Below are 14,528 nucleotides of genomic sequence, written 5' to 3' on the forward strand. Positions count from 1 at the left end.
AGAGCATGATCAACCCACAGTGGTGGCTGGTTATGTATTTAATGCTGTGAGACACAAGGTCCATCTTTCCCCTCCTTATAGAATGGGGATGCACAGAGCCCAGATGTGGTCCTTTGGATATGGAATCCAGCTCTTATTTGCTGTGGGGAGGCCGCACAGGTTATCTTCCTATGGCTGAAGGGCACTCTAATGTCACCTATAGCTACATGAAGAGATTCCTTAAGACCAAGTAAGTGTTGGGAACCTGATTTATTCATATCTGACTCTGCTGACCTTCCTACCCCTGCAGGTGACCCTCCTGCATGGAATCCACCAGAGAAGACCTTATCTGTGCCCGTGCAGGGCCACCAGCTGCTTCTGGCACAGGTGACTGCCCTCCTGAGGAAGAGGTTATACCACACTCTGCGGGCCTGGAAAAGCACCATCTCCAACCTGCTGCTGCCTGTTCTCTTTGTGGCCTTGGCCATGAGCATGTTTATGGTACAGCCTTTGGCCACCACGTACCCTCCCCTCAAACTGACACCTGGCCATTATGAAAGGGCAGAAACCTATTTTTTCAGGTAAGACACTTTTGCTCTGATCTTTAGATACTATTAATTTTTGTTGCCCAGAGACAAATAGCAATAGATTTATCATTTTTAAAAGAATTTCAAATTAAGTTTTCTTAATATAAAGAGCTGGAGATATAGGTCAGTGGTAAGAGTATTGTCAAGCATGTCCATAGCCCTGGGTTTTGTCCTTAGCATCTCAGAATGTTCAAATATATGTGCTTTCTCTTCTTTCTTTCTTTCCTTCTCCTTCCTTCCTTCCTTCCTTCCTTCCTTCCTTCCTTCCTTCCTTCCTTCCTTCCTTCCTTCCTTCCTATCTTGCTTTCTTGCTTTCTTGTTTCTTGCTTTCTTTCTCATTATTATCATTATTTGATAGCAAATGCAAAATTGTATTAAAAAGCTGTCACTACAAAAGAAATCAACTTCTGTTTTTGAGTATTTTTACTATCTTTAAGCTGTTTTACAAAGGAGCTGCCATTCACTGACACACTTTATGAATACAGTGCATCTTGATTAATGTCACCCCTTTCGACATCACTTCTGAGGCTGATGTTTTAGAAATATTACATATGCAAAAACTATATGACATATGAAACAAAATATGTATTCACTAAAGTCAGAATACTTAGTAAAACTATGAACTTCTGCTGTGAACTAGTAATTAATTCCACCTCATCCTTACAGAGACTATTCAAATATTGCAAAGCACAAAACATGGAGAATATCCTACAGAGCAAAGTAAGCCAGGCCAGAAAGACAAGGGGCACATGATTTCTATCATATGTTGATTTAGATCCCAGATACAACCTCTCTTATAAACACACATAGAGGCATATGCTTATATACCTGATTTAGCTGACTAATGCCTAGTATATACAGGAGTGAAGCTTAAGTAAAAGCCTTTTGGGCAATTAGCAGTTTAACAAAATGAATATGAGGAAGCTGAAACATGATTGTAAGGGAAATCTAGCACGAGTGGTGTGGATGAATGAAAAAGGAAATAGGAGATAAATATAGCTAGAATACTCAATGTATGTGATACCATTTGTGATACAGAAGTGGGAAATGTCAAATTAGTCGGGGGCTGGGGAGGTAAAATGGAAGAAATGATGGAACAGACGGGATGGAAGAACAGATGAAAGGAATGATGGAAGGGGTGAATCTCATCAAGATGCCCTGGACCCTTACAGTCATATTAACTGGTGTCACCTTGTATAATGTTTTAACATTCAGAAAATTAAAAAAAAAAAGTTTCCCTGTGAGATACTTTCTATTATGTCTGAGGTCAGAGTTTACAGGGCCGACCTTTGAGAGGTTCTTGGATTTTTAGGGCTGTCCCACACAGATGTTTAAGCTGTTAGGAGCAGGTTTGTCTCTGAAACCTGCACATGGCCACCAAGTATGCTGAGAGGGAACAGGAGTCCTCCTACAGAGATGAAAAGGTCTCTGATCACACTGAGCCCAAGTCCTTCACAGGAAGTAGAAAGGCTAGGTATCATCAAGAAATTCCAGGAATTTACACATTCACAAAACCCTGCACTGTTTACCCCAAACACAACGGTTCACGATTGTCTTCCCCTGTCCATAAGGAACTGCAGAGTTCTCATTTGTGCAGAACGTGATAAATGAGCCCATAAACACCTGTGTAGTTTAGGATTCACAGGCAGTAAATTCAGAAAAGTCCAGATTTTTTTTCCACCTAATTAATTCAGACCAATGTGTCTCAGAGTTTCCCGAGTTGTAGATTCACAACCATCCGGTTAGGAAGCTGAAGGAGAAACCTTCATCACTCCTCCCCTCTGCCTTGGTTTTGCTGGCTTCTCGCCAGATTGACCAGTGACTTCTTTGCCACAACTCACTTTCCCAGGAGAACACTATTGATCTCTTCTGAAGGTAGGGCCCCATGCTTTGATTATCTCTTACTCTTCCAGTTTCCACTACCTCAATAGGTCCTGCCACAATGGTGACCACATTTCCAGTTCAAGAACTTTTGGGGAACACTTTCCAACCATTGTGAGGAAAGGTGGATACTGAGTAACAGTTTTCACCAGCCCAGCAGGGGAGCCATTTGGTGAAGGCAAGGCAGGTTTCTATAATTTAAAAGGCTGTGGTGCCTGAACTGAATCTTCAGAGATAATTTTGCCTTTCCTAAAGTGGGAGGAATAATGAAGGTAATGGAACCAGTGTTTCCGTTTCCTGGCAGGTGCTGTGAGATTTTCTAAGGATAACGGTTTTTTTTTTTCTTTCTTTCTGCAGAAGGAAGATATTTGCAAGTTTTAACCTCTGGGGGTTTCTGTAATGGGGATTACTTTTATAACTTCTAAGCACACACTTTAGTTGGACCAGGTCATCTTTTTATGGTTGACTTTTTTCTGTCTTGAGCATTGTTAAGATCTCTATCCTTGGAGTATAGAATTTATTTTCCCTTTCTTTTTTCCCCCCTTCAGCAAACCTATAAACCTATAGATTCTTTCTTTCTTTTTGCTTTTGAGTTCAAGAAAATTTTACTCTATCTCTGACTTAATTACTTCTTCACTTTCATATTTCCTTTATCTCTTTCTATAAGGTCCAGCTACATCTCATATTAGGATCGCTCTGATCTATTTTCTAAGTTACATTTAGTAAAATGGTTATTATCTACATCCATACTACCCTGAATGTGCTTGATCTTGTCTAAAAAGGTTACTTTTCTTCTTTTTATTTTCTGCTTGATATATTTCTCCTTTAGTACCATGTTATATATAATGTACATTATATATGTGTGTGTGTGTGTGTGTGTGTGTGTGTGTGTGTGTGTGTATAGTACCAGTCCTGTGATTGAACTCAAGGCCTGAGCTATGTCTCTGAGCTTTTTTGCTTAAGTATAGGACTCTACCACATAAGGCACAGCTCCACTTCCAGCACTTTGGTGGTTAATTGGAGATGAGTTCACTGGGCTTTCCTGTCAGATCTGACTTTGAACTACAATCCTCAGATCTCAGATCTCAGGCTCCTAGATAGATAGGATTACAAGTGTAAGCCACCAGAGCCCAATCTGATATTTGTACCTAAACAGTGAACATAAATACTCTATTGTGCTGGTCCTGGAGCTTGAACTCAGGGCCTAGGCACTGTTCCTGAGCCTCTTTGTGCTCAAGACTAGCACTCTACCACTTCAGCCACAGTGCCAGTGCCAGCTTTTTCTGAGAATCTTATGGGAGATAAGAGTCTCACAGACTTTCCTTACTCAAACTGGCTTTGAACTACAATCTTTAGATCTCAACCTCCCAAGTAGCTAGGATTACAGGCAAGAGCCACCAGAGCCTGGCTGTACTCTTGATTTATATCTTCAATACCATGTTGAGGAACCCTGTTTCCTGGGTTCTTTTTCTCTCTCTGTGTGTGTGTGTGTGTGTGTGTGTGTGTGTGTGTGTGTGTGTGTCCATTCTGGGACTTGAACTCAGGACCTCATGTGCTCACTTGGCTTTTTTACTCAAGGAAAGCTCTCGACTATTTGAGTCATACTTTTTTTTTTTTCTGGTTAATTCAGAGATAGGAGTCTCAGGAACTTTTCTGTTTTGCTGGCTTCAAATCTTCATCCTCAGATCTCAGCATCCTGAGTAGTTAGACGTACAGGCAAGAACTGATATAGGGATGAGGCACTGCTTCTTAACTCTGCTTCTTTCGGCTGCTTAAATTGTGTATTCTCTCAGTGGCTTCATTCCGAATAGAAGTCTACACTATTGGAGTTTCCCTCTGATTTGTGGGGGGTGTGGTTGTCCTTCCTATTTAGTCAGTAAGGATAATATAACGATGAGATCAGATAAGGATACTGCTTGCTGACTGGAGGCAATTCTGTGAGAAGTAGAGCAAATACCTCCTACTGAGGAGACTCAGGTGGTTGACAATGCTGCCTGTCTCCCTTTTCCTGAGAGAACTGAAAGAAACATTCCACTCTACAGTCAATCTGATTCAAGAATAAGAAAGTATCGCTCCCTCCAGTTATTCAGAGGAGGCTGAGGTCAGCTTCCCATGGGGACTTCCAGGTCCCTGAGAGTTACCTGTTGATGAGACTTGGCTTTGATACAGGACTCAGTCTCAGCCTGTCCCATTGTCTTGTGCTTGTCTTGTGGCCTGGTCTCAGGGCCCAGAGCTCATTTTGCTCAAGGATAGTGCTCTAGCCACTTGAGCCATAGCTCAAATTCTGGCCTTTTTGGTGGTTAATTGGCCATAAGAGTTTCATGAATGACTTTGAACTTCAGTCCTCAGATCCTAGCCTCCTGAGTGGCTAGCATTATAGCTGTGAGCCCCCAGCCCCCAGTTCATTGTCTTTCATTCTAGTCATGGTGGTAGAGACTCATGTCTGTTCAGTGATAAGCTCCCAGAAAAGTTAAAACTATTTAGTATATTTAAATTATTTAATATATTTAGTAAATTTAAACTATTTTATATATTTAAGAAATTGTAAAGTTGATATTTCCCTATTTTTAAATCTTATTTATTTTCTCTGATGCACAAGATTTGATAGACTATGCCCAAATTATTTTAATTATTGATAGAATAGAAATCTGTTGACAAATAGTGTCACTGCTGTTAGGCTTGTTACTCCTGGAAGGTAGAAAGCAATGTCTGGCAGAAGACAAGAATCAGTATTTTCTATTTCAGCAATAAAAGATCTTCAGAGAGGCCTAAGAACAAAACATTTCACCTTTAGTTTCGTATAATCAAATCCAACGTAAAGAAAGATATGTCCTAGAATTGGTCAGATAAGTTGATGTTAGGCGAAATGAACCCCAAGATAATGACTCAAATGGTTTTTCTATTGTTTCTAACATATTTGTAAGATAATTATTTTCGTTGCTTTGTATGTCCTTCTCCCACGGTATAACCCCTGTTTTCACTGTATTTGATATTGGTATAATTTGGAGAGGGGAAGGGAAAAAACAAATTGTTTAAATAGGGATACAGGTGGACCCATTGCAACAATGAGATGTACAAGACATTATGTTGAAAAATGAACTTTACAACTTTGGCTGCCGGGGGGTAAGGGGGTGTATCGGAGGGCAGGGATGTAAGGGAAACAAAGGAGGAGGCAATAAGAAATGTACTCATTACCTTGCTCATGTAATTGTAACCCCTCTGTACGGTATTTTCACAATTAAAAAAACTTATTAATAAAAAAAAGCAATCATTTTGTTTCGAGCTTAGGTTTTGTTAGAAGTGTTGACATTCTGGAGTCATGCAGAGTTGATTCTCTGAAAACAAGGTTATCCTCAGCAGAAATACAACACTCACTTGGCACAATGAGTTTGAATTTCAGATTTTTTGTTCCTGTTAAGTTTTGTTCAGATTTAGGTAGTGTAAGTTCAGGGATTTAGGGGTGAAAGAGGTGAAGGATTAGGTCAATCACTTCAGTACATTAGGAATATGTTGCAATATGTTCAACAAATTATGTTTGGGAAACTTTGAACTTATGTAGTATGTTAAATCATCTTGTTTTATGCCAAGTGAGGTTGTGCACCAAGGCCTCTGGGAAGGAGGAAAACAGAGGAGGAGGCACCTGTGCTCGATAGAGCTGAGGCCTACAGGCAATGTGTCTTCAGTCATGTGTCTACATAGTTGGGAATCATAGAGTGGAAGAGATCAGAATCTTGAAGTCAGACCAACTCAATTAGCAAGTGGTCCTACGGGGTGGTCTGAATTAGGTGCTTCCTTTGCAGAAATAATGTTGAGAAAAAGGCATAGGCATGTACAGGCCTGAAGACAGTGATGTAGAGAGATATAAAGCTATTTCATGCTCATGTATAAATATATTAATATAATAGATAGATATAGATATATTCAACTGACTTTTACATGCATTACTGCATTAATCTATAGTTAATAGATTTTTAGTGTGATATTTCAACATATACCAACAGCACGAACCAATTACATCAGCTTCTTTTTGTCTACTTTCCCCATCTTCATCCCAAGTCATGGCTATTTTGACTTCAGGTCATCTTATATTTTAACTTTTACTTGTGAGAGAGCCTCTGGTACTTGCTTTTTGTGTCTGGCTTATTTCACTTACTGTATATCTGTTTCATTGATTTGATACAAATAGCAGACATTCATTCTTCTTTATGTCACTGTCTATATGTATATATAGCACACTTTCTTTATCCAGTCATCTGGGAGGGACACCTTGGTTGGTTGCCTGGCTTTGTTAGTGTGAATAATACTGCAATAAACATGAGCAGGAATCTCTTTGGTATGCTGATTTCATTCTCTTTTGGATAGATGCACAGAATTAGAATAGCTAGATTACGTGAAAAAAGTGAGCAGATGAAAATATTGTTATTAGAGAGCTCAGACAGGAAATTGGGGAAACTGGGCATCTTGAAAATGGCTACCTATGCAAAGTCCTCTTGCACAAATATAGAAATGTCTTAGCTGGGTGCCGGTAGCTGACGCCTGTAATCCTAACTACTCAGAAGGCTGAGATCTGAAGATCACAGTTCAAAACCAGTCGGGCGGGAAAGTCCGTGAGACTGTTATCTCACATAAACCACTAGAAAACCAGAAGTGGCGCTGTGGCTCCAGCGGTGGAGTGCTTGCCTTGAGCTGAAGAGCTGGGGGACAGCGCCCAAGCCCAGAGTTCAAGCCCCATGACCAACCAAAAAAAAAAAGTCTTTGTTCTGGGTATATTTGTACTGTGGGATGTGGGTTCAGTGGGCCTAACCAACTGAGACTTCCTGATGAATGAGTGAATGCTAAGAACACTGAAGAAAGTTATTTAGGAGTCAACTTTTCATTGTGCATGAATAAGAAAACCTCAGTTTGAAAAATCAGTGGTTGAAGATTAGGTTGAGGTTACTTTCACTTCTTAAAAAAGGAGAATGCTGTAAATGCTTTAAAAGATACCACTTATGTGTATTTGTTAGTGTTTATGCTAATTATTTCCAGAGTTTGAGGCCCCTATGTGTATGTGTGTGTATGTGTGTGTGTGTGTGTGTGTGTGTGTGTGTGTGTGAGCTATCATGTTAATTATATATCATTTTTCTTTATATCTGGAATAAATCTTTTCAACAAAACATACTCAAAATCACTTTGTAATAACCCTTTTTGGAAGTGATAATTTATATTTTTTGTAGATATTGTCATTCTGCATTTTAATGAATTGAAATGAGAGGCTTATTCCCAACTAGCCAAGCCAAATGTTCAGAGGCTTAAAAGAGCTTTTTCTTTTGATTTTCCTCAACTAAGGACATTTCTTGATGTTGACATATACATTTTGATATTTAATGCTTTTTGTTTTTTGTTTCTTGAACACAGGACTTTGTACTCTTGCTTGGTTTTCTTGCTTAGGGTTGGTGTTCTACCATTTGTGCCATGTCTCCAACTAGCTTTTTTGCTAGTCAACCTGAAATGGAGATTTTTGCTGATTTTTCTACCTGGACTGGCTTTGCAGCCTGATCCTTTAGGTCTCAGCCTCCTAAAACCCTAGGATTATCTGCATGAGCTGCTGGCATCAAGCTCTGAAAACTTCCTACATGCAAAAGGCACCTCAGTATAGTTCACTTGCTGAAACCAAAATATATAAACATAAAAAGTTGTTTTGTTGAAGTGATAGGTAAGAGGACAACTATTCAGTTGAAGCCAGTGCTCCAACATGAAAGGGATATTTTTAATAGAGTTTAATATATTAACACAACGTGACTTCTTTGCAGTCTTAAAAAAGTTGTTTGTAAGTCTGAGAAAGTATGTGAGACTAGTTATAGATGAGAAACATAATACACAGTGACTAAGTGTACTAAGACACATATGTGGGAAGTGGCGCTGTGGCTCAAGCAGTAGAGCGCTTGCCTTGAGTTGAAGAGCTGAGGGACAGCGCCCAAGCCCAGAGTTCAAGCCCCATGACCGACAAAAACAAAACAAAACAAAAAAACCCTCAAACAACAAAAAAAGACACATATGTGTTAGTGATAAAATGGTGCTTTCAAAAAATTCCTCAATATTATCCTTGGTCATTTGGCTTTCCCATAAAATGGTGGAAGAGTAATTATAGCTGAGCTATGGGGAATGATTTGCTGGGATCTGCTTGATTGCGGCACACTGTAAGATTAAAGTTGTTCTTGCTATGTTGAGTTCCTAACAATCCTACTTCATTTCTCCTGTCTTCCCATGAACAGTAGTGGAAAGGACAACATGGACCTCACCCATGTGCTCTTGCAGAAGTTTGAAGATGATGATCATCTCTGTGGTGATTTAGATGCAGCTCTGTAAGTACCAGGTGTTTTCTATAACTGAGACTATAGACCAAGAGAACCAGCAGTGTTGGCTCATCCCTCCAACCCTGCTGTTTTATATTTCAACTGTACATTTCCTGAATTGAGTGTTAGCCTAATTAATAGGTTATGAGTGTCATCATTTATATGACTTTTCTATTACCTGAAGTAAGCTACCTAATTGCTCCTTTCTCTTCCTTCAGTCACATTTTACATCACAGTTAGAAAATAATTAAGAGCATTCAAATTGTTTCATAAATAGAACGAAGTAGCAATTAACTTAAATTTAGTAGCTCTTTAGAAAAAGCTTGTACCCGAAGTTTGTCCATTAATCATCTTGATAATTAGTTTGACAACAAATAAACTATTAATAGTTTCAGTGCGAAAGAATTAACAGAAAATTAATTATTTTACTTCAGTTCAGTTTTCTCTTGGGAAACAAAGTAGTTTTACTTAACTAAAGCTTCAGTGGTGATGACTTATTTCTCTTCTATCTGATGCAACATCATGTAGATTCTGATATGCATCTACATCTGACTGATAGAAAGGTAAACCCTAGGCCCACATTTAGCCTCATATTGCTGCAAAAAAGGACAGCAAAGAGAGAGAGGGAGGGAGAGAGAGAAAAGAGGAGAGGAGAGGGGAGAGAGAAGGAGAATAGGAGGAAGAGGAAGAGTGAGCTTTACCCTCTCAAGAGAAGGCCGAAGAACAAAGGTAGCATGAATGTTTCAGTGGTGGTAGATCGTACTCCAAATTCTGTTTGCCCTTCCCTTTAACTTTACACAAGTAACAGAGGCTCTTCAAACCCTTCTGCCTCATTTCTTGCTCAGAGATCCTTCTCCTCAGCCCAGCCTGTACAATACCCTTAGGCAATTCCTTCTGTCTTCTGGATTTATGTTCTTTTCTCTTTCCTGTTTCTAATCCTCATAGTTGCTCCTTAACATATTCATACCTACTCAATCCACCTACCAACATCCTGTGCCTATGTGGATGCTGCATGGGAAGATACCCATGGATACTTGTCTTAAGAATTTAGGTCCATGTTGCATAGACAGAGCTTCATTCAAGAGGGGCAACATCAAAGTAACAAGTTTTTCTTCAGCCAGTATCTTCCTGTAAGTGTATTGTTGAATTCAATGATATCTACACTTTTACTTTCTGGACAGATTTTAGTAAGCACTTGATTATCAGTTACACAAAACATTTCAAAACACATGATTAGACTCTGGCCGAGAAGTGCTTTTTTTATTGAGATGCTCAACTCAAAGGTTCATGCACCATTTGGCAGTTGTCAGAATGAACTATGTGATGCTGACCTCTTTTTATCCACAGATGACGGTTGCTATAAATCTAGCCCAAATGTTTTTTTTCTCTGTTAGTAGATGTGCCAAAATTTAAATTTTGAAATGTGCAAATCTTGCCAACTTGTAGAAGCAGATTAGTAGACTGACATAATTTGATCCACTTTACACGGCTAATGTTGGGTGACACCTGAGTCAAAGCAGTCACTTCTCCTCTATCCCTGTTCCATTTTAATTGCCATCAGCATGCTTATTAGAATATTTTATATATTTCTAACAAGTTAAAAAGTTGATTGCACCTGAGTGACGGTAGCTTGTGTCTATAATCCTAGCTATTCAGAAGTTGAGAGATGGATGATCATTATTCTAAGCCTACCTAGACAGAGAAGTTCACAAGAATTTAATCTCCAATTAGCCAGCAAAAAATCCAGATGGAGATGTGGTTCAAGTGCTAGAGCACCAGCTGGGAGCAAGAAACCAAGAGAGTTCAGGGCACTGGGTTCAAGTTCTGTTACTGGGAATAAAAAATAACAATTGTGTGAAGTTTATTTTCATAAACAATAATACGGTACCATTTCCACAATTAGACTAAAGCAATATGATGTGTTATGCCAGTGGCCTACAGTTTCCTGTGCTCAGGACAATCAAAAGGCTCATTTAGCCAATGAATGCTTTGTAGGCTGGCTCCTTGAAGATGATGTGACTGCTGATTGGCTCTGTGAAGATGAATGTGGAGGTCAAAGGTCAAAGGCATGGAGTACCTACCCAAGCCATCATGTGTAGGGGTGGAGAACACATCTCCATCCAGGACCAGGTTATCTCCATCTATATCTCACCTTCACCAGTGTGAATCTGGGCAGCTTATTGGACCTCTTTCTCTGCCTCTGTTGGCTTCTAATGAAGCAACATCAAACATAATGATGACCCTTGTGGAATGCTTTCACCCCTTTAGGCAAGTTCATATTTCTGAAATTTATTCTCAAGACCTGTGGCCCTTTGCGACTGCTGCTGTCACTTTCAGATCTGAAAATCATGGTATTCTTTTAAAGATTTCAGGCAACTCTGCATTAGAGAAACTTACATAGCCCCACACTTTCAAACATTAGGGAGCAAGTGACCATGTTCACAACACCATTGTAGCTAGGTCCTACAAACACATGAAATATATGCTTTACTCAGTCAAAATGGGCTTAGATTCCTAAACTGGAAGGAAATCTGGGGAGAAACTTATCATTGCCAACCTGCTGTCCAGTCTGCTGGTCTCTTATGCATGCTCAAACAACTTTCTAGTGGATCTGTCTTTCCTCAATTAATATAATTATCTTTATGTGTTTATATAAAGGGGTTTCAATAACCTGTCAGTTTATGAGTACAATATGTCTTGATCAAAGTCACCCCTCTCTCCTTCTCCTCTCATTCGCTTCAACACTAATCCCCTCAAGTTGCCCGGCTCCATTTTTCACACGTGTACTTCATGACTGTTACCACCCACACTTTTCTTCTCTCTTCCATCTAGCCACCTCCCCTTGACCTCATGGAGCACAAGTTCTATTCAATGGCATTCATTTGGTTAGTGGCTCAAAGGAGTGAAAGCATTAGAATCCTACCATGCTGGGGCTGGGAAGGTGGCTCAGTGGTAGAGCGCTTGCCTTGCATGCCTGAGGCCCTGGGTTCGATTCCTTAGCACCACATAAGCAAAAAGAAAAAAGCCAGAAGTGGCACTGTGGCTCAAGTGGTGGAGTACTAGCCTTGAGCTGAAGAGCTGAGGGACAGCGCCCAGGCCCAGAGTTCAGGCCCCACAACTGGACCCAAAATAAAATTAAAATTAAAAAATTAAAAAATAAATTTAAAAAATATATACTCTTAGAATCCTACCATGCATCTACCCTACTTTTAATTTGCATATATCTGCATATGAATCTTCAAGCATAAAAATTATTGGCATTTAAGAGATCCAAAAAATATAAACTCTGTTAAATACTGTCATTATGACCATGTATCAAAGGAAGCTAGGGGATACAAAAATTAGAGAGCAAAAATAACTGACTTTCCGAAATGATTCATTAAATTATATACATGTGTGGCATTATCATGTTTCCATTTCTACAACAAAATACCTGAATCTGGATGCCTGTGAATCAATGGGGAATGCTGGGTTTAAGTATACATAAAGTCAATATTTTAAAAAAAGTAATATCAGATACAACCATCTGTTTAAATATATAACTTTCTTAGGTGTTACATTTGCAGGTGAACTGGCAAATCTCAAATGGGAATTGCCCTAAGAGAATCAAATGAATAGTGCTGGAGAGGGCTTCAGAATTACATGTTCTCTGCTAATCCGGTGACGAGAAATAGCAAGCTTTCTTTCATTGGATTGGACTATTTTTCATCTTGATGTTGTTATACTGAGTTTCTGTGGCTAGTGAGACAAAAAACACAAAAAACCTGAACTAGAAGAGGGGCAGGCTTGTCCTTACCCCTGGCTCATCTTGCCAGCCTCTTTACCTCTCCAAACTCTACAAGCTGTTAATTTCCTTCCTCCCTTACATGTTAATTTCCTTCTTTCTCTAACAAAATTGGAGTAGCTAAGAACAATTATCATCACTAAATTACAGCTTGATTTACCAAATGAAATATGGGGCCATAGGCTAAGAAAGCTATAGGGAACTTGAAATACAAAAAATTTCCCTATCTGCTTGTTCCTTACTGTTTTCATAACTTTCTGTTGTGTAATCTAGAGTTTACACACAAATGGAAATGTAATGCTTGTTTTTCTTTAGCTGATGATTAAATGACTATATCTTGCCATGAGAAAGGAGTCATCAGATCCTTGTGTTTATGAATTGCATCTTGGTATCTGGTTATAAAACTAGGAGCTGTAGGATTCACAAGCTTAGGACCCCAGGAAGGTCCTGGAAGCCTTGGTAATATATTCAGTGCAGGAAGCCAAGTGAGCAGCGTGTCCTACAATGGAATTCTGGCATTTTAATAAAAGCTGTCATCAGATTAGCAGCTCATACTGTGAAAACAAATGTCAAAGCTCTGCCTTGGTGGCAGTAGGAGGTGATTATCTTGTGAACAGGGTTCTACTGTGAAGGAACTTTCTTTTAGGGAAATAAAATAGCTTTGTAATCCTAAGGATCATTCTAATTCTCTCCTTTGTTCTTTAGAAAGAATTCTTCCCGCTGGCATAGAGATCCCTATTCTAGACCTGCATTCCAGGACTCCTGTGGCTGCCTGGTATGTTTCTACAGCATTTTTTGATCATTTAAAATATAAATCTCAAGTGAAAAAATAAGTTTACTCTATCTGTGGAGCCTTCATGTTTTGGTCTATGAGTTTCTATGTCTTTTTGAATCCATTGATTGGCCATTTGTGGGAAAGTTTCATTCTTAAGGTGAACATTATATATACCCCACTGTGACCCCTTAGCCATTACCTACTGTCTGGATCATCAACATCCCCACTAGTATTCATTAAGCAAGTAAATCTTCTTCCACTAATAATGAGAGGCTAGAATTGCCACTGGGGGAGAAATTTCTCTAAATTTCAAGACAAAATGACTTTGAGGCTCTCATCATACTTCTTATTTGAGCTCTAAGAACCAGATATTAAATACTAAGCTAACACTAAATATTTCAAATGTGGTTGATTCACACCAGGACACCACTCTCTAAGGGAAGGCCACAATGTCCTAATCTATGAAAGAGAACAAATTGAACTTTACTTGGAAAACTGGTGGGAATTCTTCCCAAAGAAAATCTTGAGAGCTAATTAATAAAAGGGGTTATCCATGATCAACAGCCTAATGTGGCAAAACGAATTTACCTTTCAGAAGGGAAATGAAAAATCTTAGATCAGGATATAAAGGAGATGCTCATGTACAAAGTATGTTCACTGGCCTCTTTATGTAGTGATCTCTTGGTACTTTCTCTTAGTAGCTGAGTGACTTTGGAAAGTTTATTTTTGGCTAACTTGATCTGCTTTCTTCTCCTAGAAAAGAGGTAGAAAGATAAGAGAGAGCCATAACACAGCTTCCCCACCCCACCCCCATAATAGATACTTCATTTGCTGGTGCACCTGGAAGGTCCTTGGAACTCTTCATGCTTCCTTTGGGCCTCCATGATCAGAAAATTCAGATACATTTGCTGCTCCTTTGCAGTGACCACCTCTCTTTTGTTGAAGTTATTTTGTGCATAATTATTTGCTGCTTTTTTCAGTCTTGTTTCTTACATCTACTTGTGAAACGCTGGATGTTTGACTCCCTGTTCTTGTTCTTAATTCTGGATTTAAATATACTATGATACCTTGTATAGAGATACATGAATTCATAGCAAAAATGGGTCTATGTTCTCACATTCAGTGTAATTCACATGAACTATGTCAGTAATATACATGCAAGAATCACATGAAAAAGTTCTGTAAGT

The 14,528-nt window shown here is 39.1% G+C and overlaps 1 protein-coding gene across 1 annotated transcript in view; it reads left to right on the plus strand.

The window, feature by feature from the left end:
- The window catches only part of Abca13 (ATP binding cassette subfamily A member 13), a 402,123-nt gene that overhangs the window by 215,218 nt on the left and 172,377 nt on the right, over positions 1-14,528 (plus strand). The window contains exons 43-45 of the mRNA XM_042684933.1: positions 290-560; positions 8,702-8,791; positions 13,272-13,341. Of these exons, the coding sequence (XP_042540867.1) occupies positions 290-560; positions 8,702-8,791; positions 13,272-13,341 (431 nt within the window). The remainder of the gene's footprint in view (positions 1-289; positions 561-8,701; positions 8,792-13,271; positions 13,342-14,528) is intronic.

This window comes from Dipodomys spectabilis, unplaced genomic scaffold, assembly GCF_019054845.1.
Source record: "Dipodomys spectabilis isolate Male_0828 unplaced genomic scaffold, ASM1905484v1 ptg000092l, whole genome shotgun sequence".
Taxonomy (NCBI): Eukaryota; Metazoa; Chordata; class Mammalia; order Rodentia; family Heteromyidae; genus Dipodomys; species Dipodomys spectabilis.